Source organism: Meriones unguiculatus, chromosome 15 (genome assembly GCF_030254825.1).
Source record: "Meriones unguiculatus strain TT.TT164.6M chromosome 15, Bangor_MerUng_6.1, whole genome shotgun sequence".
Taxonomy (NCBI): domain Eukaryota; kingdom Metazoa; phylum Chordata; class Mammalia; order Rodentia; family Muridae; genus Meriones; species Meriones unguiculatus.
Genome location: NC_083362.1, coordinates 70,486,943 through 70,514,273, shown reverse-complemented (window position 1 = coordinate 70,514,273; position 27,331 = coordinate 70,486,943). Strand labels below are relative to the sequence as shown.

The 27,331-nt window shown below is 45.4% G+C and overlaps 1 protein-coding gene across 1 annotated transcript in view; it reads left to right on the top strand.

Annotated features, from left to right (window-relative positions):
• The window catches only part of Dner (delta/notch like EGF repeat containing), a 277,351-nt gene that overhangs the window by 85,052 nt on the left and 164,968 nt on the right, over positions 1 to 27,331 (top strand). The window contains exons 2-4 of the mRNA XM_060368734.1: positions 15,039 to 15,377; positions 17,794 to 17,888; positions 19,997 to 20,163. Coding sequence (XP_060224717.1) covers positions 15,039 to 15,377; positions 17,794 to 17,888; positions 19,997 to 20,163 — 601 coding nt within the window. The remainder of the gene's footprint in view (positions 1 to 15,038; positions 15,378 to 17,793; positions 17,889 to 19,996; positions 20,164 to 27,331) is intronic.

Sequence of the window (27,331 nt, the reverse complement as noted above, 5' to 3'; positions counted from 1 at the left end):
TATCTATTTCCCCTTCCTAATGGCCATTGATGTGACCATAAAAGTCAATGGCTAGAGGCCTCCGTAGATCATTCACAAGGCCCAGAGGTAAGGGCCGAGGAACCAAGACAACTGGCTTAATGTTTGCAATTCTACACCTACGTCAGGGTTAAGCTGGAGCGAAGGTTTGGGCGGCATCCATGTCCTAGTCATTCTCTCGAAGTACAAAAGACAACACACCTGGAATGTTTCACTCAGTTCTGGATCCATAGTGACCTTCCTAGGGTCAGCTCTCTCAGCAGGCATTCCTGTGGACAGCTGGCTTGGTCCAAGTCTGATGTCAGCAGATGGCCTGTACCTAGAACTCTTCTCGCTGCAGCCAGCCCTGTCAGATGCCTTTCTATCAGCGCTGGGGTAGATTCTATCAAGGTTTCCCAATTCATCAGGAATCCTCAACTCTAGATGTAACTTGTGTTCTATTAACTTATCTTGATCACTTGATAATGGGCAACTCCATGGTATTGGTGAGAATTCTGAATGTGAGTCCTAGAGCCCGCGTGGCAGAACCTCATAGACAGTATTGTCCCTATTTCAAATAGGGAATCTGGGGAGCTGAGTGGTTGCTATCATCAAGGATGAGATGGTTTGACCCACTCCACTGGGACTTGGTCCAAGCTGTGCTGGGCCCTGGAGCTATTGTCTTCAGGTTTCAGTGAATACCCGAAATATCTAGACTGTTTGGTGAGCCTCCAGAACCCAAGAGTGGGAGGAGATCGGAAAGTGGCAGGTTGTGGATGAAAAGGCTGTCATGGTTTGATTTGTGCTGTTATAACAAAACACCACAGATTGGGTGATTCACAGAGTGGAAATTGATTTCTAATGGTTCCTGATGCCAGGAAGTCCAATATTAACGTGGCAGTATTAAGAAGGGGGAGAGAAGGAGGGAAAGAAGAGGGAGAGCGGAGTTATGGGGAGAGAGAATGCTTACTGTCTGGACGTTCTTCTTTTGCTTTCTCACTCCATTTGGGCCCCTGGCCTATGGGATTCCTCATTTTATCTGCTCCTGAAATGCCGTCTCAGATGCATCTGGTGGCATTCTTTTCCTTTTTATTTAAAAATGTGTACTTGTGTGTGTGCACACTTGAGTATATGTGTGTGTAACACATAGCTTCAGGTTCCCCCAGAGGCCAGAAGAAGGTGTCAGATCTCCTGAGAGTGGCCTAACAGTCACACGAGAGCCACCTGACAGCTCTTAGCTCCTGGGCTGTCTCTCCAGTCTCCTACTAGAATTTTTTAAAACTAGCCCCCTGCGTGCATCTCGATCAGATGAAGAGAAAAAGCGAAATTAGCCATCTCAACTCCTTGCCCGTGTGCTGGAGAAGAGGCTTTCAAAGGACCCAGGCAGGAGCATTTACGCAGACCCTGTGACCCGAGTTCTTCATGGCTTCTGCTGTGTGTGTCTCAGGGAAAGGTTGGTAGGGTCAGGTTCAGAAAGCAGAGTTTTACTGGACCAGGCGTCTAAACACTCACGGAACTCTTGGGGACTTCAGTTTCTTTCTTCATGAGGTGAGGGTGGAATGGCTTGGGGTGAAATGGGGGTTAACCTGCCACTGCAGCCGTCTGTCGCCTGTAGGTTGCGACCCCCACAAGGGCTGCAATATAGATACTCTTCACATCGTATATTTCTAGTGTGATCCATAACCATAGTAAACTATAGTCATAAAGTGGCAATAACGTAATTTTATGCCGGGGGGGGGGGGAGCTCACCACGACGTGAGGAACTGTATTAAAGGGTCACGGTGTTAGGAACATGGAGAACCTCACCTCCAAGGTGAGGCCTGTGGATGCGGAGAAGGACATGTCAATGGCTTACAGACCTGCCTGCTTTCAGTACTGTTCTCTGTGTTGAAGGCCTTCTGGCCTTCTGAAACTTCAGTCCTCATCTCTTAGAAGGGCTGCTGGTCAGTTGAGCTTCTAAATTGTTAAGCATTTCTCAAGTTTTAAGAAACAGAATGGATATTTTGTGGGAATCATTTAGAAGCTAGCACATTTTTACGAGGTTTTAAGAGTGTATTGATTGTGTCACAACAATAGTTTTTACATGAAGCTGAGATTCCCAATCTTTCTGGTTCATAGTCGTCTTAATATTATAGTAACTTTCTTCCAATAACAACTCAGGCAAATTATTATTGATAATTTCAATTATTAAAAAGTTTCATCCCAAAAACTTATATCCAAGCCACTTTGTAGCCACTTGAAAGAAAAAATACACCCTCATTTCATGAGGTGGCCCTAAATACATATTGTTGGGTGATTTGTTTGTGTTGGATACTGGATAGCTTCTCAGTTAAATCATCTGGCTTCACCCTTCATGGGGTGTTTGCTTTTCAACCACAGAAACTGTTGAAACAACAGCAGCAACAACAGGGAACCAGCTTTGGGGAGATACGCTACTGTCCAAGGACTGTAAAGGAGAGCTAATGTTGACACGGAAACGGGCCCAGCCAGCAGTTTGTGTAATAGGAGGCTACCTATCTCATGTTTGTCTTGAAAATATAGAAACCTGTTATTCCTGGGACCCTAGTGCCTTGAGTGTGACACGGTGACACTGTGATTCTTTGGCTTGCAGTGTGGGAATTGGGGATAGAAGCATGCATATGCCACCTGGGCCACTTGACAGGTTATGAACCTGGATTTGGTTTGTCCAAGGCACACAGTACCTAGAACAGACTCTGGCTGTCACCAGTTCTGGGAGAGTCTTCCAAGAAGGGCATGGTCAAGAAGGATCTGCAAACATCAGAGGGAACAAGGGCAGATATGTCATAGTGTCCTCTAGGACTCTGGGCCAGTCCTTCAGATTCCCTCCCGGGTGATGTCAACAGCGGACAAGTGTGAGTGCAGATCCCCTTTGGAGACAGGACACGTGTCTTTGTGAATTCTGAGAGGACCATTTGCATCTAGGAAGCTGTTCTCTTCTTCAGTTCCTATTGACCTAGAGGTTGGACCATTGCTTTTGATTTCTGCAGCCTGACACAGTGACCACAAACGCTGCCTTTTCTGTGTCCTCTGCAGTCCCCACTGAGGAAGGAATTTGCCTTTCATGTTTATTCTTAGAACCTGAGTGTGAGCTTATTGGGTGTGATCATTCTGAAGTCTATGAACTTTTCATCATCAAAACAGATGGTTGCAGAGTGTTTTAATATTTCTTGATACAGAGACACACATGATATTAAAAAGATCACCTATGAAATCATATCACTATTGAGTTCTATTGTGCTTACAGGATGGATTGACTTCCAAGATAAAGCTTCTAAGATAAAACTCAAGTTCCAAGCATTTTTAGCTAACAAATTGAATAAGTGGTATAAATCTGGGGAAGAAGACGAAGACTTCTAGAACCTTTGTCTCACTGAGGACTTGTAGCTTGCCAGCCCCTGATTTAAATGTTTAGAGATTGTATATTGACATTTGGATATAGAATTCAACTCTTTCTCTCTGTGTACACGTGAGTGTGTGTATATACGTATGGAATGAATGAGAGCTTTGTTTATTCCGCAGGGATGGGAATTCATGTGAGTGTTTTGATAAAACGTTTCTTAGTCCCATGCTATCTTTTAATTAATTAAATTTTCATTTAATTTTGTGTATATGAGTGTTTTGCTACCTGTGTGTCTGTGTAGCATGTATTTGCCTGGTGCTCTTGAAGGCCAGAAGAGGAGGTTGGATCCCCAGGGACTAGAGTTAGAGAAGGTTGTGAGCTGACATGTAGGTGCTTGGAGCTGAATCTGAGTCCTCTGGAAAAGCAGCCAGTGTTCTTAACCTCAGCTCCTGTCCCATGCTGATGTCAGTATCTTACTGTGCTTCTTTTCATGGATGGTAAATTCTGTGCTTTCTCTTCTGCTTTGTTGGTTCCATTGTCACATGGTATAGCTATCACATAACTTTATCCACATGCCGTAGGGCTAAGGCATCTCTATTTGTTAAATTACCTTGGCAACACTTTCATGTCTTGTATGAATTTTGGAACAACTTGACAAATTAGAAAACTAGATAGCAAGCGGGATTTTGGGTGAAATTGTATTGTTTTGCCTTGATTAGAATTCTCATCACGTTGCCAGCTGAGCAACTGTGGTAGCTTATTCTACTCAGTCTGAAAGCCTCAGATTTAATACACAGACAATCGCATCTGCCTCACTGGGCTGCAGTGAAGATTAAATGGGCACATACAGGGAGGGCATTGAAAACGGTGCCAGGCATAATGTAAGCATTCAGAAATCTTAGCTATTAATATTCCTTGGTAGAACTCTTCTCATTAAAGGAATCAGGACAGTTAATTAAGTCAGTTAATCAAAGTAACCAAGTGGGCAATCATGAACTTTTCAGATAGACTTTAAGCAAGTGTGTTCTATCTGAAAATGTGTGAGCGTATGTTTGTGTAGTAGAGGAAGGGGTTTTGTTGACCCTTTGTCCACAATGACACACAGTGGTTTTGGGATTGCAATCTTTTTCCTTGTGTGGTTTGCAGTTCTGTGTCCTGAGCCTGTTATAAGTGTGGGCGTGTGTGCATGCATGTGCGTGATTGTCATATGTCCTGCATTGTGAGGGCTGTCACTTCATAATTTCTAGCAGATTTTCATCTTCATTTCGTGACTTATAACATCACGGAGATGTTGATAGACACATGGGACACTGATAGGAGAAAATTTGATCACTCATGAGACACTCTGTTGGAAGGACGTGAGGCCCCTGCCGTTTCTGTGGGCTAGCTTGCAGATGTATTTAGTTCTTATTCTATCCTCTTTTCTAAGCCGTTGGGGAGGCCTTGGGAGGTTTTGCACCACTGCTTTCCCTCTCTCTATCCTGAGCGCTGTATGTCCCATCTCTGTGTGACTTCTCACTCTCAAATCCCAGCCCTTATTTTTAATTCTGTTACCTCTGTGGTTAGGGCAATGTCTCGTCAGCTGACTCTCTGATTGTGAACTCTCTCCCCGCCATGCTCCTTTCAAACTCACCCCTTGATCTGATTTTAAAAACATATCTGAAAAGCAAGACGGACCCGACTATCAGTCACTCTTTTATCACAGAAGTGTCAGGTAAGTGAAAATTTCCATCAATAAGGTTTTACTTTATGGAGGTCTGTATTGTTTTCAGGGCCAAGGCAAGTCGCAGTACCTGTAATCTTTGTACAGTAACGGCTTTTACAGTCTCAGCTGGCAAGCATTAGGGACTGAGATTGGCGCCATCAACATCCTTAAAGCAATTTAGATGATGCTCCGGGCTCGGGAATGAGGTCACCGGGAAGCCTTTGATTCCGTATGGCCTTGCTTTACTGATAATTTTCCCAGTGGGATTTTTTAACCTTCTAATTTTATGCCTTAATGGCAAGTGCTAACTATTCTCCTTTTTAAAAGAGGCGATCTGGGTGATCAGGGTTGTAGATTGTCTTCAAAACCCTGTGCTTCTGCTGCATGTTTCTGTAGATATTCTGTGACAGGTGCCATCTCTGCTCATGTCAGCTTTAGCTTGTCATCACCGGGGCAACCTGTGCCCCAGAAGACCGCTCCTGAAGTGCAGGTGGAACGTTTTCCGCCTCTGTGTAGGGCCACCCTGTGCTCACAGGTCTGCAAAGTAAAGGCGATGATGTCTTTCTGCCTCATCCCTCCACTCCCCATCTTCTCCTCTTTGTTAGTGGCCACGTGTGTTTCCTGTCTCTATAGCACATGGCTATTTTTAGGGCTTTTCTGGACACATTCTTCTACTTTTAGCCCTATCTTAATATACTTTTACTAGATTTTCTCTGTTTCTTCTGCCTTTAAAAGATTTAAAGTGCCCCCCCCCAGTGTATACACACACACACACACACACACACACACACACACACCCGGGCAGATGTTGTTGGCTAGCATATTTCTTTGCTGCCATTCACCAAGATGGCTGACCTGAGCATATATGCAGCTGGGCATATCTAACTCTCATGGATTTAGAAACAGTTGCTGCTGGAGATCTGGGGTCTGCTCCTTTAGCGGCTTGACCTTTCTTTCCTTCTCGGTGGTTCTTTGCATCATGAAGCTGCTTGTACCAGGCCTGCAGCACATGAAAGGCTCATCTCCAGGTAAATAAGGTTAGACAGTGTGGGAACTTTTAGTATGTGACAGAGCCGCCATTCTGCTCCAGCCCCTGGGAGCAGATGGGTTTACAAATTAGAGGAGCTGTTACCGCTTCAGGTTAGAGATGCAGGAGAGGGAGCGAAGGAAATTTTGCATACCTGCAGAGAGGAAAACACAGCAAAACACTCACACCTGCCAGGCATACGGCACACTTGGTTATTTCATAGTTTAAAAGCCTTTTCCAAGGTGACCCTGCATTCTGCCCTAGTCCCAAGGCTCACAACACCATAGGCTTCTCATAACTTTTCTCATGTCTCCTGGCTACGAGGAGGTGTAGAAAAACACTCTCAGTGGTAGGAAATGCTTTGAGTGAAGAATAATCCAAGAGTCTAAACAAATGGACTGTAAATAAATACATAATAAATAAATAATGTAAATAAATATATAATGAGTGCCTTCTCTACACTTGCTTTTCCAGCTCCTCATGACTGCATATTAGTGCTATTTTTATCTGTTATCTATTTAAGAAATAAATGAACCAGGTGCCATTGAGATGGCTCAGCAGTTAAACGCCCTTGCCACACAGGACTTGCAACCTAAGTTTGATCCTCAGAATGCACATAAAGGGAGGACAGAACCAAATCTACAAAGTTGTTCTTTGACCTCCACAGCTGTGACAATCACATTCACATGTGCACATCAAGCATTTATGTGATGATAATAGTAATGACAATAGTAGTAATAATAATAACAACTTAAAATGGACTGAGAGATTCAAATGTTTGGGGCTCCTTGCAAGAGTGAAAGGCCATTTTTAAAACGCTGGTTTGACTAGTTTCTACTTAGGGTACCCCGTTTCCTTTCCATAGCTTCAAGGACCAAGGCCCACATATCAGAGGGACAGAGGTGATGGCTGTGTTTGGCTCCTGCTGACCCCCTGTCTCTGGGCTTCTGTGCTCAAGGAGTCTCAGTGTAGTGTGTTTGCTGCTCCCATTTCAGAGAAGTCAGGGAGGAGCCTCCAGGAAGATGGGAAGGTTTCTTATCAACTCTATAGCATCTTCAGGAAGGAGAATCTGGGAGCAGGAAGCTCAGAGTAGAGGTTTAGGTAGGTTTTCAGCAAATTTCAAAGTTCTCCAGCATGCAGCTTGTTCTCCAAAGAGACAAACTGACTCTCTCTTTAGAAGTCCCTCATCTGCTCCCATCCTCAAATAGCTCCTCCTTGGCTCTCTGTGAGTCCTTTACGCACACCTGGCATAACATATTTCCTAAAAGAACAAAAAGCCAAGAAATCAGTTGCACCTCAGTGTACCAGTCACAAGCAATCTTTTTAAAGAGTATTGTTTGTAGTATTCCCCCCAATAAGATACTTGGGAACAACTCGAATGAAAGAAGTACATGGCCTCAGCAAAGAGAGTTTTTCAAATTACAAAATGGTATTGAGAGGAATTGAAAAACATGCATAAATTGAGAAAGATTCTAAGCATGGATCAGAACACTCAGTATTACACAAATTCAAATTCTCTACTAAAACCATCCATAGTGTCAGTGTAACTGCAACAAAAATCACAACTTCCTTTGTTGTATAAAGTGAGTCAAACTCTTGACTACAGTTTGTAAAAAGGCTCCACCTATAAGAGATTAGGTATTTAAAAATTTTAGCTTTATCTACTCTATTATTATATGTATATGAGTGTGTTATATGCCTGTCTGCCATGTGTGTGCCTGATGCCCGAAGAAGTCAGAAGAGGAACATTCAGTCCCCTGGAACTGGAGCTATAGATGGTTGTAAGCTGTTACATAGGTTCTGGGAATCAAACCCCAGTCCTTCGTAAGAGCAACTAGTGTTCTTAACCACTGAGCTACTGCTCCAGCCTCGAGATTATTTTGAAGCTATGTACATATAACAGTGTGATATTGGCATAAAGATGAGTAAATAGACCAGTGAAATAGGTAACTAAAACCCAGAAACAAGTTAAGTTTCCTAATTCACAATGGAAGGCCATTGTTTTTCACTACAGTGACCAGTAATGAATGCCAGCTACAAAGGAGAGCACAGCACGGTGGGACAGGTACTGTTCAGAACATGTTGGGTGATTTTAGGGTTATTACCACGGATGGTCTACGCCCTAGACCGCAGGCAGCCTGCTGCCTGATACAAACACAAGCACCAACAGACACAAAAAGACACTCATAGCGTCGGTGTTTGTCATAGCCATAAGGAGGAAACCAACCCTGTGACTGTCGAGAATGAGGCACATAAACAGATTTCAGTATACCCACATCACAATGCTATACAGCCATGAAAAAGAATTGTGTAATCATGTGAATAAATCCATTACATACAGTGTATGGAAAAGACACAAGTAGCAAAACGAAGCAACAGTGGGTCTCATAATCATAACGGTGGTTATCTTGGGAGAGCACGGAAGAGTGGAGAGCAGGGAGGGACTAGGGCAGGTTAGTCTCTTGCTCTTGGCTTTGGCAGTGGTTATACAAACACCTGTTTGGTGACGCACACTGAACTATGCACATTTGTTTTGGGCACTTGTCTATTTATGTTATCATTCATTGCAATTTAAAATGAAACAGGGCCAGCGAGATGGCTTGGAGGATGTTTGCCACCAAGTCTAATCACCCGAGTCTGATTCCTGCGCCCCACATAGTATAAGACAAGAACCAACTCTGCAGGCTGTCCTCTGACCTCCACACATGCTTCATAACACATGACGGATGGCCCCCCCGAACACACAGAATAAATAACTGTAAAAAGACGGTTCGTGTTTTTATGGCTAGAATAATACAAAGCTAGCTTACTTTGGCCTACTAGGGAGTTAAATGTAAGCGCTGCTGCAAGCCTCTACCTAACCCTCACCCTTTGTGCCTCTTTCTTTTCATTGGCTCAGACACACTACTGTCCCCTGCCCTCCAAACCAGTGCCCAACACAACGAGAATCTTCACTTTGTCTTATGTTAACCATAGAATTTTGCTATAAGGCTTAGAATTTTCTTTCTTCAAATAGACAATTGTTTAGTGCGTTTAGTTAGTGATGATGGCTACATCCTGAGCTTCTGTGATCAAGGAAGAGCTCTCTAGCCAAAATAGGCCTTTTGAGCTTTGTGCAGTAGCACACACCTTTAATCCCAGCATGAGAGAGAGAGAGAGAGAGACAGAGAGAGAGAGAGAGAGAGAGAGAGAGAGAGAGAGAGAGAGAGAAGGGAGAGGCAGGTGGATCTCTGTGACTTTGAGGTCAACCTGGTCTATATAATGAGTCCCAGGCCAGCTAAGACTACATAGGGTCTCAAACATATATGTGTATATTGTTAATTATTACTATGTGTGTGAATGATATGTGATCATGTGAGCACAGGAGAGAGAGTGTGTGTGTGTCACAGCACATATGTACAGGTCAGAAGACAGCTTTCAGGATTTAGTTTTCTCGTTCCTTCATTGTTGGTTCTGGGGATGGAACTCAGGCTGGCAGGCCTGTACAAGAAGTGCCTTTAACCTCCGAGCCCTGTCACCAGCCTCATGTCTTGTTTTTTAAAATCTTCACCTTGCATCCAGCAAGCTTTTGGAAGTTCCACATTCTGATAATTTATCTGCACGCATCATTGCGCATTCTGTGTATTACCACCCTCCAGTCATGTCCCTGCTCTTTATTTTTGCCTCTCTGCACTGGCTAGAGCCTTTTACACTGCGATCTGTGACACGGCCACACTCAATACCCTTGCTTTGTTCTCAGCTTCGGAGAGAAACCTTTCAACATTTTACTAATAAAAATCGAGCTTGCTGAGGGCTTTTTGGATACTCTTCATCAGATTAGGGAGCTCACCCTGTTCCTCCCGAGCGGGGAGTCTTCTGGAGGGTGGCTGTGGAACTCAACGAGAGGAGACAACTTCTCTGCAGCTTTGAAATGATCACATGATCTTTACAGGCATGTTAATTGGCAGTTCACTTGCAGGCATCTCATCCTGAGCAGGCTGTGAGGCAAAAGTTGACATGCTTCCTGGGTTTATAGGATTGTGATTTTTGTAAAAGGGCTTTTTTTTTTTCTTAGCATGTATGAGTGCCTCTGCCAGAACAGAAACACATGCTCAAGAGCAGTGTTCTAAGTCTCTGAGTAGAATAATGGCATCTTGGGTGCCTGAAAGAAGAAAAGCATTCCATCCGAGGCTGGGATGTCTTAACGCTGTGTAGTTGCGGGCTGTCCTTGAGAATGTGGTTATGAATAGAAACAAGGATGTCTGGGTTTTGAAGAAAGTTTCCAGTTTTATTCAGTTCTTATTATCTCTGCAACTGAGCAGGACAGGTTGACCAGACTAAAGCAAGAGCTTGAGAGATTTCAGGATGGTTTCCAAAGGCCTCATGTCCTAGAAATATGGAGAAGAAGCAAGCAAACAATTAGACATGTCTGAACTCATTTTTAAATAATCTAATTTTATTGTATGTGCATTAGATGAAGGTGTCAGATCCCTTGGAATTGGGGTTACAGACAGTTTTGAGCTGCCATGTGGGTGCTGGGAATTGAACCCGAGTCCTTTGGAAGAGCAGACAGTGCTCTTAACCACTGAGCCATCTCTCCAGCCCCCTGAGCTTATTTTTAATGGTTTCTACTTACAGACTCCCTTTAGCCTACTTAACAAGTTCAGCTCACAGGCAAAAATCAGGGCGTCAATGAAGAAACGAGGGGAAGGGCCAAATGTCCAGGTTGATCTTGGAATCATTCCTGAGTCGGTTGAGAATTCTTAATCCAGAAGTAAAGAAATATCAAGGCCCATGGCTGTATATTTTAGTAAGATACGTACTTCTTGGTTCAGCAACGTAAATGACCAAGAGTGCCTGGTACTGAAGTTTGGCTTTGTTCTACTTTATTCCTAGTGGGAAGCGCCTGGGGACTCAGTGTTAGAATATAGTTGAAACCTTTACTGAAGGAAGAATTCCTTTTCAAGATGGAAGTGCTGTGACAGCTGGACCCTGCCTTTGCTCAGCTGCCTCTTAGTGTGGGGGTGACAGCTGTGTTCAAAGCCATTCCTATGGGCAGCACAGACTGCACTAGGAAGCAAAAAGAGCTAGCCCTCCCTCTTCCTGTCCTTGGGATGCTCAGCCCTAGGAACCTACTTTCTTTTTCCAAGGTCACCCACACAGGAGAGTAGACTTCAGGCTTTCTCTGACATTTACCCTCTCTCTGCCTCCCATTGCCCTGGGCTCGGGGAGGTAGAGCCGTGTTTGCTGTGGTCCCATCCTAGCTGGCAGAGGGAGATCGTACTTTCTGATAATCTCTGGACTGCATGCTACTTCCCATCCCGCCTCGCCAGCTGCTGTCTGAAGACAGAGATGTGCTTGATTCTCTAAGCTGAGAGCCGTATCCACCCAGGGTCCCTCACTCAGGCTCTCAGCAGCTGCTGGGTGCTAAAGACATTCAAGTGAACAAAACAGACAAGAGAAGAACCTAACCTCACAGGCTTACATTATAATAGAGGAAGACAGAAAGAAATATACTGTAAAAAATATGGTAGAAAATGCCAGATGTTTCAGGGCAAATAAAGGAGAGGAGGAGTCACTGACGAGGGCTGCAGACTGCACTATATATTTTTTCATTAATTAGTTTATTTATTCACATCACATTTCTGTCGCAGCCTCCCTTCCTTCCCTCCTCCCCATCCCATCTGCATAACCCCTCCCCCACCCCTTCCCTTTCCTCCATAAGTACCAACCCTACCTGGCATATCAAGCTGCAACAGGACTAGGCACATTCTCTCCCACTGAGGCCAGACAAGGCAGCCCAGTTAGGGGGAAAAGATCCAAAGTCAGGCAACAGAGTAAGAGAAAACTCCTATCCAGTTGTTAGGGGACCAATATGAAGACCAAGCTACATCTGCTACATATGTGCAGGGAGCCTAGGTCCAGCTCATACATGCTCTTTGGGTGGTGGTTCACTCTCTGTGAGCCCACATGGGCCCAGGTTAGCTGACTCTGTAGGTTTATTGTGGTGTTTTTGACTCCTCTGGTTTCTTCAGTCCTTCCTCCCATTCTTCCACCAAACTCCCCAAGCTCCACTTATTGTTTGGCTGTGGGTCCCTGCATCTGTTTCCATCAGCTGCTGGGTGAAGCCTCTCGGAATACAGTTATGCTAGGCTCCTGTCTGCAAGCATAGCAGAGGATCATCAATAGTGTCCGGGCTCTCTCCCATGAGCTGGGTCTCAGGTCGGGCCAGTCATTGATTCGCCGTTCCCCCAGTCTCTGCTCCATCTGTATCCCTGAATCTCTTGTAGGCAGGACAAATTATGGGTTGAAGGTGTTGCAGGAGGGTTGGTGTCCCCCTCCCTCCACCGGAAGTTCTGCCTGGATACAGGTGGCCGCCACTTCAGGCTCCATATCCCCTGCTGCTAGGACTCTCAGCTAGGGCCACCCATCCCCACAGACTGCAGGGACCCTCCCCTGTCTCAGGTCTCCAGCTTGTCCTAGAGATGCCCCCTCACTGAATTCTTTTCTCTCTCCCAACCCCACCCCACTCTCCCCACACCTGATTCCCCGCCCCACTCCCTCTCCCACCCAGTTCCCTCGATCCATCCATCTTCAATGTCTATTTTATTTTCCCTTTGTTACTTGGATTCTTTGAGTCTGTGGATGGTAGCATGGTTATCTTGTACTTTATGGCTATTATCTGCTTATAAGTGAGTACACTGTTAGCAAGGGTGCTTGGGGACATCCTCATCAGGAGACACTGCTGAGCCAAGACTCATAGGAAACTCAGAGCAGCCACAAGACTTGAGGCTTTTCAGGCTAAGGGATAACCATATAAAGGCTCCGAGGAAGGGGAATACGGGCATGGCCTTGTGGTGGTGTTTTTTAGTGGTCATGGTGGCTCTTTCTCCTCTTCAACCCTTCCACATCCCAGCGGTGACACACATTCAGGTTTGTAGGTTATAAGGACACACACTGCAGTGTCCTTCTGGAGCATTGTGTGGTCATGTGAGGGGCGTGGTATGCCCCACGTCCAGTAGCCACACACCTGGTGGCCTCGTGCCATAGAAAGGTAGGCAACTCACCTTAAGGTTCTTTGAGGCTATTGGCTGCTGTGTCTGATGTCTCTGGGAGGACCCTGGGCCCCTCTGAGGGTGAGATGTTCCAACAGTTGGCCGTGATGATGGAATCGAGAGGCCAGAGCCTCGCTGTCCCCAGGATGGCAGTCCTCACCTCAATGACACCAATGATCTCAGCTGCTTCATGGCAGCTTCAGCTTCTGGAATTAATTTCTGTATCGATCCATTCTGATTTAAATATAGTTCTGCCTTTTTGTACAGGTATCCGATTTTTTTCTTTGCGACGAGGTCAACCTTGGATGATTTAAGAGCTGATTTCAGAAACATGGTTGTAATTGTTCCCTTTGTTCTAGCTAATTAAATTCTTCCTTTCTCCTGTCAACTGATTCTTGAGTTGACGATCATTCCACTGGGCTTCCCTAAAAATAAACTAGGAATGAGCCAGCATTGTGACTAAACCCACAGCTCTCATCCCCCATTACATGCTGTCCAAATATCAATCAATTCATCCCTATTTATTTCTTTGAATGTTTTTTTAAAAGCCTCGCCATCTCTCTTGATGTGCTGGAATTAGAGCAAAAGCAGGGCACTTGAAAAAGTCCCTCATTCATGGAGCTCACTTTTTTTTTTTTTTTTTTTTTTTTTATGTGGGACAGAAAGAAAGGGATTCTTATAGATTGCACAGTGAGGAAATTCTTCACCCAGGAGCCAGCTGAACTTGGAGTAGGGAGCCATTGCAGACTGTAGGCAGTATACCAGCAGGTGTCATGGCCCCGAGGAGGTGGCGGGGGGTGGGGGGGCTTCGTATAGCCCAGAGACCTGTAGTTCACAAAGAAGGTACAAGGAGGGGTCAGAGGACAACACCTGAAGGTAGAAAGGGACCAGATCAGGGAAGGCTGCGTTGTCTTGGAATCTTGTGTGAATTTTACTTTGCACTTACAAACTTTAAATATTTAAAATTATTGACTGTTTTGCTGTTCTCTTTGGATGCTGACACATCGGCTCTTAGAGATTCTGAGAAGGAATCACTGAGTGGTAATACAGTACTAATGTGATATTTTTGGAGCTTCATTTGATTCGGCCCCTAAGCCTCTTCCATCCCTGAAGGAGTCTGTTGGAAATTGTTTGATGAGAATAATTAGCATAGGGATAGCCATTTTGCCATGCAGAATTCTGGCCACATATGCTTTTGCTGTGCGAACACACCTGAGCAAGTGAACTGAGTGTCCCAAGTACCAACAAATGGCCCTTCAGAGGTCAGCAGTGAAGGACTCAGAGACCAACATGGAACTGTCTCTTCATCCTTCTCCTCTACCGAGACCCTGTTTCTCTGTGATGACCCTGCAGAGAGATGGGACCAAAAACTTGACGGCACTCTGCTGAGGTTCCCACCACACTCTCCTCCAGCCAGACTATCAGAGGAGCAGGTGGCCCTGGAAACCATGAATTCAGTAACACTATCTTAAAGATCTGCTCAAAGGATCAGGTAGGAGAAATTGGACAGCCGTTTTCACATTCAGAAATCTTACCGAGGTTCAGGACGTGAAAAGGATTCCAATTTTATCCCCACGGCATTTGTCATGACTGGCAGCTGCTGGCAGTCTTTTCTAAGGAGTCTTACTTTAAGGTTTTTGTGTGAAAAAAGGTCCACTTGATGATGTGTTCCTGAAATCTGTGTGGTTTGGGGCTTAGGGTTGGGGTGGGCTGTTCCTTATCATGTTTCTCTTGCAGAGCCTCTGCTGTCTGTGATCAGTGTCCTGTGGGGATGAACCATGGAAAGCAAAGGATTGTGTTGTCCCAGGCACTGCTGTTAACAGAGCAGAGCTGTGAGCCAGCAAACCAGTTTCCCATCAGCAACACCACATTTCTTGTGAGGGAATAACTGACTCATTTGTGGCCTCCTTTCAGTTTGTTGTAGATCCTTGTGCCAGCAACCCTTGTCATCATGGCAACTGCAGCAGCAGCAGCAGCAGCAGCAGCAGCAGCAGCAGCAGCAGCAGCAGCAGCAATGACAGCTACCACTGCATTTGCAATGATGGCTACGAAGGTCTCAATTGTGAACAGCCACTTCCCAGTATTCCAGACTCTGGCTGGACAGAGTCCATGGCACCCAGACAGCTTCAGCCTGTGCCTGCCACCCAGGAGCCTGACATAATCCTGCCCCGCTCTCAGGCAACCGCAACACTGCCAACCTGGCAGCCAAAAACAGGGCAGAAAGTTGTGGAAATGAAGTGGGATCAAGTAGAGGTAAGACTATTGTACGGCAGGTGGTTTTCACAGGAGAAACCGGAAAAGTCAAAGCAATTCCAGTGGTCTTAACATAAGCAATAAAAACAGAAGGCCTTTAAGTTAGTCGCTGAGGAAACCCTGTATGTGGCCTTACATCCGTCTTTGCTTGTACACATGACTTTTTTATAAGCACTGGGCCTTGAACCCAGAACTTTACAGATACCAAGCAAGTACTCTAACACTGAGCCACCCCTGCAGCCCTTCTTTACTTTACACTAGGTCTGTGTTGCTCAGGCTGACCCAGGTGGGCACATGCCCCCCAAGCCAGATTACATAACGATTTTCTGAGCAAAAAAAACCAAAAACAACAACAACAACAACAAAAAAGGGATATGACAAAACTAAAAGTGAATTGAATTGTTTCCGAGAATGATCTCCGTGTACATTTCTGTGTGTTAATTTGTAATTGGACCCCACAGTTCAGTGTGGGGTCACAGATGGCTGCATGCATATTGCAGGACGACACACTGCTGAGCCAACTTCCTTGAATTCATGAGTGCTGTGGTCCTGTTGTGTCTCAGAAGACACCGTTTTGCTCTGGCCCTCCCCCTTCTCTGGCTGTTACAATCTTTTTGCCCCTCTTCTGTAGAGGTCTTAAGATATAGGCCAGTCCGGCCCAGACTAGCTGTATGGCCTAGACTAGCCTTAGGCTTGTGTGGTCCTCCCCAGCCTCCCAAGAGCAGGGATTGCAGGCTTACAGCATTACATGCTGCAATTAACTTAAAAAAAGTTAAAATTTTTTAATTTAAAAATTAAAAAATACTAATTATTACCTGTAACTTTATCTTTAAAGAATATTTATTATCTTTAATTTTATTTGTTTTATTAGCACATACCAATTATGGATAATAATGAGTTTATTATGACATTCTCATGTTTACACAATGTGGTTTGCTCATATTTGCTCACATTACTCTCTATCGGCCCTTTCTGTAATTCTCCTCCTCCTCCCCCTCTGCTTTTATGTCTCTCTCTCTCTCTCTGTGTGTGTGTGTGTGTGTGTGTGTGTGTGTGACCCAGTTGGTCAGTTCATCGTGGTTGTCTACAAGGGGATGGTTGAGACTGCTTACAGGATCATGGGGGCCATACCAGTGGTCACACCACTTGAAGAAAAGGGCCCTTCCTCTCCCTTCAGTCATTAATTGTGTGTAAGTCTTCAGGTGGATGAGGCCCAATGAGCCCCTCCCCAGCCCATGAAAGGATGCCCATAGGCCCGGTCCTATGCAGATCTTGTATAGATAGCCACAGCCACGGCAGACTGGAAGTCAGCAATCCCTTCGCCTCTTCCTCTGGCTCTTACATTCTTTCCACCCTTCTGATTCAGTGTTCTCTGGGCCTTTTAGAAGGAGCGAAACAGACGTTTTACATTTGGCCGAGTATCCAGCAGAACTTATTTCTTTGCACTTTGACCAATACTGAGTCTCTGCAGTTATTTCTGACCACCTGAGGTGAGCATGAAATACACAGCACTGTAGCTTAAAATACAGGTGTGAGCTGGAAAGATGTCTCAGCAGTTAGGAACGCTTGCCACTCTTCCCGAGGATCCGCGTTCAGTTCCTGCACACAGCCAAAAGGCTCACAACTGCCTGTTTCTTCAGCTCCAGGGACCCTGACTCTTCTGGTCTCTTCAGAAACTAGCCCCTACCCACAAACTAACTAACTAAACAAATAACCAAACAACTAAAGTCTTTAAAAAACAGATATAAGCTGGGTGTGATAGTACACATTTGTAATCCCTGCACTTAGGAGCTTGAGGGTGGAAGATCATGGATTCGTGGCCAACCTGGGCTACAATAGTGAGGCTGTTAAAAATAAAACAAAAACAAAAACTATCACAAAATAAAATAAGAACGATGAAAAAAAAATTCTTGTTGGGGCTGTAGCTCGGTGGTAGAGTACTTGCCTGGGCACCACCCTGGATTCGGTTTCCGGCTCTGGAAGAAACAATGTACAGAAAGAGACGGGCTGCATTCCCAAACCCCGTTGTCAGTAGGCTGGACTCAGCACAGAGCCCCGTTCACGGGAGAGATGGCGTCTGCGCAGGCGTGGAGGCTGCTGCTTCTAGGCAATAGGGTTTCTGCTGGTCCCTAGCTTGTCCTTGTGCCTCCGGCCTCTAATCGCTCAGAGCAGGGGCCAGTGGCCAACTGGAGAGCAGCAAGTGACATTCTGCTGTCTTCACTGAAGTGTCCATTTTTATCAGTGAACAGATTAAATCAAAGGGCCACGCTTTCCCTTTCCTCTGAGTCCCTAAGGCTCTGCTTCTCCCCCTCACGGTCAGGTGACATGGCTGTCCCTGAGCGAAGCAGAAGGAATCACCGAATGCTGTTATCTCGTACTGTCGTTCCACCTGGGTGACGGGTCTCCTCTCTTCCAGGTGGTCCCCGATGTTGCCTGTGGGAACGCCAGTTCCAACAACTCCGCAGGCGGCCGCCTGGTGTCTTTTGACGTGCCACAGAACACTTCCGTAAAGTAAGGACTTGCTTGTTTCAAACCCTTAAGATCAATGCTGTGTGCGGTGTGCTGGGGGGGGGGGGGTGCTGGTTCTACCATGCATCTGGTGAGCCGTTGGCCAATCCAGTGGGAATCTTGAATGAGTCTCACGGAGGAACCTGGCCTATGCCACTCAAAGAACAAGAGTAATGAGGACCATGGTATAGGACGGTTCGGGTCTGGTCAGCTGTGGGAAATAGGACTGGATAAGTCAGACTTGACGGAAGAAACCTGGAAGCATTAGGAAAGATTTCCAGCCGGTCACCTCATCTCCAAGGTAACCTTTGTTTCTAAAAATTTTAATGGACCATTAAATTAATTTGTGTAATTTACTCCAAATTAAAAAAAATAATCCGTGCGTTACAATTTTCTCTTTGAAAGCAAGCAGTGTAGGAAAAGCGTTCGTTCTAAATTTAAGCTGTGAGTGACAGACTGCCTATTGTACCCTGGGAGATGGAAAAGCGGCAAAGGGAAATAGCTTTGGCTGACTAGCCAATCACTGATGTGATTGGGTGATTTACATAGACCCGGGAGGCTGGCATCTGCCCAGGGGCACACAGCTGGGAGTCGGAAGGAGCCAGCCCTAGAGTCTGAGTCTGCCCTTCTTTGTTGCCATTGATTGTCACCCTTCCTGCCCCAGCCCTGACCCTCGGTCCCCCAGGGGATTTTAGATGGCAGGAGACATGCGCCTTTGACCAGCTAGTTCTGCGCATTGGCGCTATTGGTTGTATGCGTTGAATCACTATCCACCTGTCCCATGGATACTGAGCAACTTTGCCCGTCTGGGTTTCCAGCAGTGAGCTCGCTGACAATGTCTAGTGGAGGGACTCCATTAAACTGACCCTGTATCCTCACTCCCCTTCCGCTGAGGTCACGCTGACCGAAGACAGCCTAGATAGGCACTGAAGGTCTTAGAGGAATGTCTTCACAGGGAGAGGTGGCGTGTGAGGCTCCCAGCTCTGCCAGCAGGGGGAACCCCATGTTAAGTGTTGTCTGGAGGTTGGGCGCTGGCTTGAGGCAAACACATCCTAGTTGATCACCGCTCTGCTAAGCAGCTAATGTGTCTGCTCTTTCTTGGGCTGGTCACATTATCCACCTTTATAACCTTTCTCAGGAGCCCTGCTCTCTCACCTCATTCAGTACCTTCCTTCTTAACAACCCTGCCATTCCCTGGACCTCTCCGGGGCAGAAGCCACATGATCCAGGCTGAACAAGATGAGGATGACACATTATTTGTGGGCACCCCAAATTTATGTGTGGCTGTTACCAGCCCCTTATACTGTACTTTCACATATTTGTGAACTCAGTCGTTCATCAAGATGTTATTGAGCTCTGTCCTGCGGCGACTGGGGAGCAGCTGTGTGGGCTCTGCTGACTGAGGAGGGTGGGAACTCGGGTCCTTTAGAATACAAGGAGGATGAGACTGGGGTCCCACAGCAGAGGTGATGCATAGGCTAGAGGTACAGTTCTGGGGGAGTGGGGAAAGGAGCACATGCAGCTTGGCAGCTTCCCAGGCAAAACCCTGGGAAGAGTTGTATGTAGATTTTTTGGTGCTAGGGCACTGGGCAACAGGGGGCCAGGCCCTGAAACTGGAGCTGAGAGGGAGCTGGTGGGAGTTCACAGGCCTTAGATGACACACTCTTCTCTGGAGCTTATCTAGCTGCGAGAAGATCAGAGAAGCCTGAAGTGTGGGGCATGACACTCTGCTGACCTCCACAGCGTAGCTCACAAGGGTGGCTTGGATCGCAGTGTGCTTCTGTGATAAACTTAAGATTCCTTTTTATCTGCGAAAGAACTCATTCTGCTCTCTATTATTCATTATCATTACCAAAAGGCGGGGTGCTGGCTGGTCACTTCGTGGCAGACGGTGACCAAGCGGGAGGGCATTTGTTTTCGATAAGCGCAGTTACCTTGGTGTGTACAAGATGGGCGCTGGCTTACATAACCATCCCTTTGCTTGCCTGACACTTTGCGTTGCTGGACAGGCCAGGCTGTCTGTATTTCCCCCTCAAGTCTGGTGAATTGATTGGGTCTAAGATGAGTTTCTGCCAAGAGCGACCCTTTGCTGACGGGACCCTTGTTTTCAGAATCCGGCAGGACGCCTCAGCTTTGCTGATCTTGCTGTGGAAGGTCACAGCCTCGGGTTTCCAGCAGTGCTCCCTCATAGACGGACGAAGCGTGACGCCCCTCCAGGCTCCAGGGGGCCTTGTCCTGCTGGAGGAGATGCTGGCCTTGGGACCCAACCACTTCATCGGTGAGTTAGAGAAATCGTGTCCACCCTACGTCTGACTCAGCCCCACCCTGGCTTGGTGTTCAGATATGGGGCACAGGGATTCTGTCTGGATGATGCAGTGTGGATTCTAGACACTGATTGTATGTCCTCCCCTTCAAAATGGTTCCATTATAATCAGAACATCCTTCTGACAGCATTCCCGGTGTGACTTGCTGTGGAAGGACAATGGGCACTTGAATTCAGGTGCTGTATTCTGAGTTCTGACTCGGAAGTAACTGCGTATGTCAGCTCTCTTTGCTTGGCCTTCCTCTCACATCCATCGCTCTCCAATATGCCACTTCTCATTGGCTGAAACCATCTCTGTAATTTTTACTTTCACTAAACTACCATATAGCCAGGAAATTCTTCTGAAATCCCTCTGCCCTGGAGAGTATGTGGCCTGATTCAAAAGAAAAGTCATCAGCCCTCCTCCAGCCTTTGCTAGCCACGTTCTGCTCTTCCCAAGGACATTTCTCCTGGGTTAATGTTCTTGCTATATCCTGACAACTGGCTTCATCTGTCACTCAGAGTACAGTACCTCTGGAGTTGAAACTTGTGACTCGGGCTGGAGAGAGGGCTCAGTGATTAAGAGCACTGTCTGCTCTTCCAGAGGTCCTGAGTTCAATTCCCAGCAACCACATGGTGGCTCACAACTGTCTATACCCTCTACTGCCCTCTTCCGGCCTGCAGGTGCACATGCAGATAGAGCACTAATATGCATAAATAAATCTATACATTAAAAAAAAAAGAAAGAAACTTGTGACTCCAGACTTAAAGTTGCTGAGAACACTGGGAACTTCATAACAGTTTATTCCATTTTGTAGTTTCAGTGTGGAGACACAAGTTCAAGTTCAGCACTCACTCATACTCCAGTGCACCCAAGCATCTCTCTCCTGCTGTTAGTGCCTTCTGGGGTCCAGCAGTCCTCCCCTGGAAAATGGGGTGGGGCTGCAGTTGTCTCAGGAGGGCTTGGGAAGGTTATATGATATGATGTATGTGAAACTGAAATGTTATGGATATTATGGATTATTTCAGGGTGTTGTCTCTACTTTTTTCCCCAAGCTACAATATCTTACAAAACGAATAGCAGGGATGTGAGAGGCTTATTCTCCAAGACACGAGCTTGAAGCAGGTATTATAAAGAAAACCAAAAGCCAAGAGGAAATGTGCAGCTTTTTCTTCAGTAGTGTCTCTTGCAGTCTGCCTCTGAGTTTCTCCCCTCTCACGAAAACGCCCCCTTCAACCTCTGGCAGCCCAGAGATGAGGAGCAGGTCTTTCACTGGATAAAGACAAGGTCCAGTGATACTTTGAGGAATGAAAATGGCTAGCAAAAGAGGGAGAGGCATTGGATTTCAGACCAAGTTTTGCTTACAAGATGTGTTCTAGATAAACAGAATCTGGGTGCTGAAGTTACTTGTCAGGAGGCAGATCTGAATTGGATTCCACAGCACATCCCAGAGAACTGTTAGTTAATTCTGTATCTGTTGTAGCTCTTTATCCAGAAGGAAGTAATTGTTGTATTGTGACAAATACTTCTGTTACATATTTATGTGTGTGCGTATGCATGTATGTATATATGTATGTGTGTGTATGTATGCGTGTGTGTGATTGTGTGGGTATGTGGGTGTAGGCGTGGCACATGTAAAGGTCGGAGGACCACCTGAAGAAGCAGATTCTCCCCTTGCACCCTGTGGATCCAACTCAGGTTGTCAAAACTTGGCAGCAAGTGACTTTCCTGACCCAGCCATCTCACTGACCCTAAATCACTTTCTTTTATGATGATCTTAAAAGTTTTCTCCTTTAGTGGATTAATTGCTCTTCTGTGGCAGAGAGCTATGCAGTATTTCAAGAACACACACGAAGTGTCGCTGTGCTTTACAGTGTCACTAATGTTCCTAGAAGGAGTGCATTTAAAGCATTGGCTGAGCAGCATCACTGCTGGCGGGGACGGACGTGGACACTGGTGGGGCTTGGTAGGGAGGGATTGGCTAGTGTTAATATAGACGGATTTTTTGGAGAGGGGAGAGATTTTTTGAACCCATCTTCAATTTGAGCTCATGTTGCTAACAAAAATTATATTGATGAGCCAAAAGACTATTTTGAGGAGTACAATGGTCTTCATTTGGGAGTGAGAGTAGAACAAAATGTCTAGACTGAAGAGCTTGAGTTTCGGCCTGTACAGCTGTGTGTTTCTAGAAAGAAGCCTAGGGCAGCCTCAGGACGTCATAGTTTCCTCTTTCCCCCACGTTCAATAGGTCCCACATACTGGACTGATGGCCAAGCGTAGTATTTCCACACATGTTCTGTGTGGGGTCCTAGCAACATCTTTGGAAAGCAGACCCAGATTTATATATTCTTATAAAGTTCATTGATTTACAGTTGTTTAAAATGATATATTATGGATTAAGGAATATATTATTTATTTATAATGAATACTTAAAACACAGGATACCCCATGATATTTAACTATTACTATTATTATTGCATGTGTCTGTGTGTGCACATGCGTGTATGTACGTATTTATGAACGTGGGAACCCATGCACCAAGGCATGTGCTTGGAGGCCAGAGGACAACCATGTCTAGTCAGTTTTCTCCTTCTGTTGTTTGTTTTATTGGGTCAGAATCTCACTAGGTAGCCCTGACTGGCCTGAAATTTGATCGGTAGCCCAAGTTGGCCTTGAACTCACAGAGATCTGCCTGCCACTGCCTCCTGCGTGCTGGGGTTAAAGGGATACGCCAGCACACATGGCTCCTTCCATCTTTTTGCTTGGGTTTTGAGGTAGAACTCAGGTCATCACGCTTACCAGGCAAGTGCTTTTACCCATGGAGCCATCTTGCCACCATTACAGTATTTTTTTCCAGGTGGTCTTTCTACATGTGAATACACTGTGCAGTGTCTGAATCGAGCCGACTATCTCTATCTCCTCAAGCACCAATCATTTTTTTACCGTTAAGTTTCTTGCTGCGAGGCCAACACTCTACCACAGAGGATTATATGTATGTGTGTGTGTGTGTGTGTGTGTGTGTGTGTGTATGCATGCATGCTCTTTGGGACTACTTCACGACTCCCACATTTAATAATTTTTACAGTTTTCCTTCATTACCATTGCCTTATTAATATTTACACTGTATCTCGGGAAGAGGCGACGTGGGTGCCTAAGAAACATGGACTCTTCCTGCTGCCCTCTTCCATCAGCGTCTTCTCAGAGTTTACCGCCGAATTCTGATGCCCCCGCCCTCTGCTTAATTATCCCTTCTGTTTCCCCCAACCCGTCTTTTCCAAATATGTAATTGGCTTTCTGCAATGTTTGGGGATAAATAACTCAGTAACCTTTGCTCAGCTCTGTCTGCGCTGCAGAGAGCTGCGGCCATGCTCATTGGCTCTTCAGTGATTCATTGGCCCCGTGGTTTGCACTTCCAGAGTCAGGTTCATTGCTCCATGAAACACAGTGGCTTGCTGGTCTCCAGTAAATAAAGTGTTTTCATGTTTAATTTGCAGTTGCTTGGTGACATGGAGGTGATCTAAGGGTAAGGACCAAACTAGTTTTCCAGGGGTGTGGCCTCTGTTAGGATGTTGTAAAAGGGATAGATTCACTATTTCCTTAGGATGAAATGCCACGGAATCCCTTCCCCAGGCTTCATCCTTTCTTCCCTCCTCCCCCCAGGCTATTCTCAGCTCTTGTGTGGCAAATGTGGCTCTGCTCACTCACTGCCCAACTCAGCCCCAGCTCTTGGTGCCTTAGATGCCAAAGTCATCATCAGGACCGCATTCACGTTTCCTCTGATAATACAACACCCAAACAACAAAACCCATCCTCTCTGGAGTCTTTCATTAGAAAAAATAACTAGCCAAAGAGTTTTCTCTCTGTGGCTTCTCAAAAAAAATCTCCATGGATTCTAAAAAACAAAAACAGAACCAACCAACCAACCAACCAACCAGCCAACCAACCAACCTCTCCCCCACCCCAATTCCCTTAACTCTTTTATTAACACATTTATTATCATTATTATATTTGTATATCTATGGGTATGTGTATGTGTGTGCAGGTGTGTATCTACATATGTGTGCATGTGGAGGCAGAAGTCAACTTCAGATTTAGCTACTCATGCACCATCCAACTTGTATTTTAAGACAAGGTCTCCAAAGTCTGTAGGCGAGGGTGACTGGCCAGCACTGGAAAGTATACTTGACCACAGCCAGGATGCCCTTGAACTCCTGATCCTCCAGTCTCCATCTCTCATGTCCTGAGATGACAGACATGCTGTGCACCATCATACTCAGCTTATGCAAAAATGGGGACAGAGCCAAAGGCTTCACAAACACTAGGCAAGCAGTGTACCAGCCAAGCCACTGTCTTAGCCTAGGGGCATTCAGGTCTGTGGTTGGATTTCTACCCTTCCCACAAGCTCGATGGGATAAGTGTGTTTGTACCAGCCCTATAAGCACACTGCGTGTTCTCCCTATTCAACAAGTACATTCTCCCTTAACTCCGGCTTCCTTCCCTTCCTCCAGCTCTTTCATCCAACATCTGTATCAGCACCATTTGTCTCCCTTTCACTCTGACAGCTGTACTGGCAGCTGGCATTCCACAACTGGGGAATGAATACTCTACATTCCCCTCCCGATGACTGTTTGCTATGTTGGCCCTACGCCTTGGAAGGACTGTGGAGGTCTAGAGAGGAAAGTCCAGATCATTGCTGCCTGCCATGACGATGGCCACAGGCTAGTCACCTGCCTGGTGAAATTCAGCCGCACATCAGTGACTCCCTCAGAAAATGCCACTCAAGGAAACTTTCAGCTGCAAAATGTCAATCTTAAGAATTCTTTGTAGAAAAAAAAATAAGAATTTTTTTGTAGACTTTCTTAATCCACCTCTGTGACATTTAAATGTCCTCTTCTTTTTATTACATTAAAAGAATTTTAGAGGTTCAAAAAATAAAAAGGAAGAAGAGAAAGAAACTTTTGATCATTTTTATGGGAATGTTACATTTTGTCATTTAAGGTTTCTTGCTTGGGAGGTCAGGGTAGAGGCGGGGAAGGTTCAAAAGATAGACTCATTAACATCTTCGTTTGATGAAAAACTCAAGATTTAAAATGGAAATTGCAAAGATGCTGCCTTTTTCAGGGTCATCTTAAAACTATGGTTGCATAAGGTCTATTGACCTTCTACAACAGAAGTGGGGGAAAAAAACCCAAACTTGGACATGTTAAAATTAAAACAAAGTAATAGTCATTAAAGAGCAAAAGCAGAGAAAGTGCAAAATTGCCCCCTCTATGCATAATTTAGGTCAATTCTTTCCTGTGCTCGTCTCATTAGAAGAGGGCTGTGAGATGCAAGTTGTTTTTAAACCAATACTGTCAGCAAATAGGGTCTTAAAATATTCTTTCCAGGACTGAGCATTAATATGCAAGCAAAGGCTTGAACTTCATGCTTTTCCAAGCACTGTCAGGGCGGGAATCAACTGAACTGGGCACACTGTAGAGTTTCACCATGGACATGCGAGGTCCGGCAGCTGTCAGGCTGGGGTTCCAGGGGCCCTTCGGTGACGGGATTAGTGCAGGCGGTCAAACATAAAAGGAAGTGTTTCTCTCCCCTTCCAAGGTAGTCTCAGGAAGTAGGCTCCTTAGCTAGGTGGACCTGATAGATCTGAAGAGAATCTATTAAAATGCCTCAGGGGATTCTTTAAGGTCCTTAAGAATGTGCAGATGCTAATCCAGAAGACTGCTAGGGTAGAATGAGGCCTGTAGGAGCCTATGTGTGAGGTCATCAGGGTGTGAAGTCACACTTGTGAGGCCCTAAGGGGCTTTTCTGCACTGTTTGAGCCTCTGTTTCAGGATTTCAGAGAATGAGCTGCAGACTCCCGAATCTGGACCCAGGGATTGGGTCAGGTATTTTCTTGGGAAACAAGCACAAGGTTTTTCTTTCTAATTATCAGTTTTTATTCTTCATTCTGCCTCATTCTCTTTCTCTCTTCCTCGGCCTTTTATTTTAAAAAATAAAGACAGTAGAATTTCTGTGTAGTTTAATTTGGAAAAACTAAATAATAATTATTTTTACATTTTAAAGACTTTCTTTTTTGTTTGTTTGTTTTAGATAGAGCCTTGCTATGTAGCTCTGGCTGGCTTTGAACTCACAGAGACACACTTGTCCTTGCCTCCTGAGTGCTGGGATTAAAGGCAAGCATCTCTGCCACCTTAGATGCTTATAATTTAGAGACAAACCTTGTGGCTCTGGCCAGCCATTCTTAGCTTCTGTCAGTGAGTATTTCAACCAGGAAAGTAATTTTCTAAATCCCTAAACTTCTGGGCTATTGTAGCTTCTCTTCTATGTCCTCCTTCTTAAGAGCTAGGGCAAGAGAGGGACGGAGGAGGGGCACAGGGGAGCACAGGGAGAAAGAAGAAGCAAGGGACAGAACTGAGGGGCACAGAGATACTTCCCAGTGTTGAGTGTGATAGCTCACGGGATGAAGGTGACCTTTCAGAGAAGCCAAGCACCTTCTCATCTCACTCACTTTCACAAGATAAAGGCTGTATTGTTTATTTCTTCTTAGGAAAGTGTAGATGGAAGAAAGCTAGAGGAAGTTTACTTTCTTGCTGGCCCCTCCACTGGCAGCTATGTTAGCATTCTGTGAGGTTTCCTTGTAGATTCCGTCTTGTGGATGGCATGCCTTATGTACTGGAATTCCTTTATGTGACTGAATAAAGATTTACAGAATTATTTTAATGGTTGTATGTTGAATCAAAATATAATTTATTTAACCAGTATGCGAGGGTTGAACAATTATTGAACAGTGCCCTCCTTCCCTGCCCTACTCTTTTCCCTTCCTTCCTGCTTTCCTTTCTTGCCCCCCTTTTCCTTCCTTCCCTCCCTCATTTCCTTCCTGCTTTCATTTCTTCCTTCTCTTCTTCTCAGCCTTTTTGTTCCCTCCATCCCTCTTTTCCTTCCTCCGTCCTTCCCTCCCTCCCTCTCTCCCTTCTCTAGATCAAACTTTAAGCATAAGATTATCTGTAGCTTTGTGCCTTCTCATGACATATGTGGGTTAAGTTCCACAGTACAGCATTTGGTGAATCAAAAGGTTTTCAGTTGCAATGACAGTTTTTGACACAGATCACCAAATTGTCCTTAACTTCCAGTTCCTACTCAGGC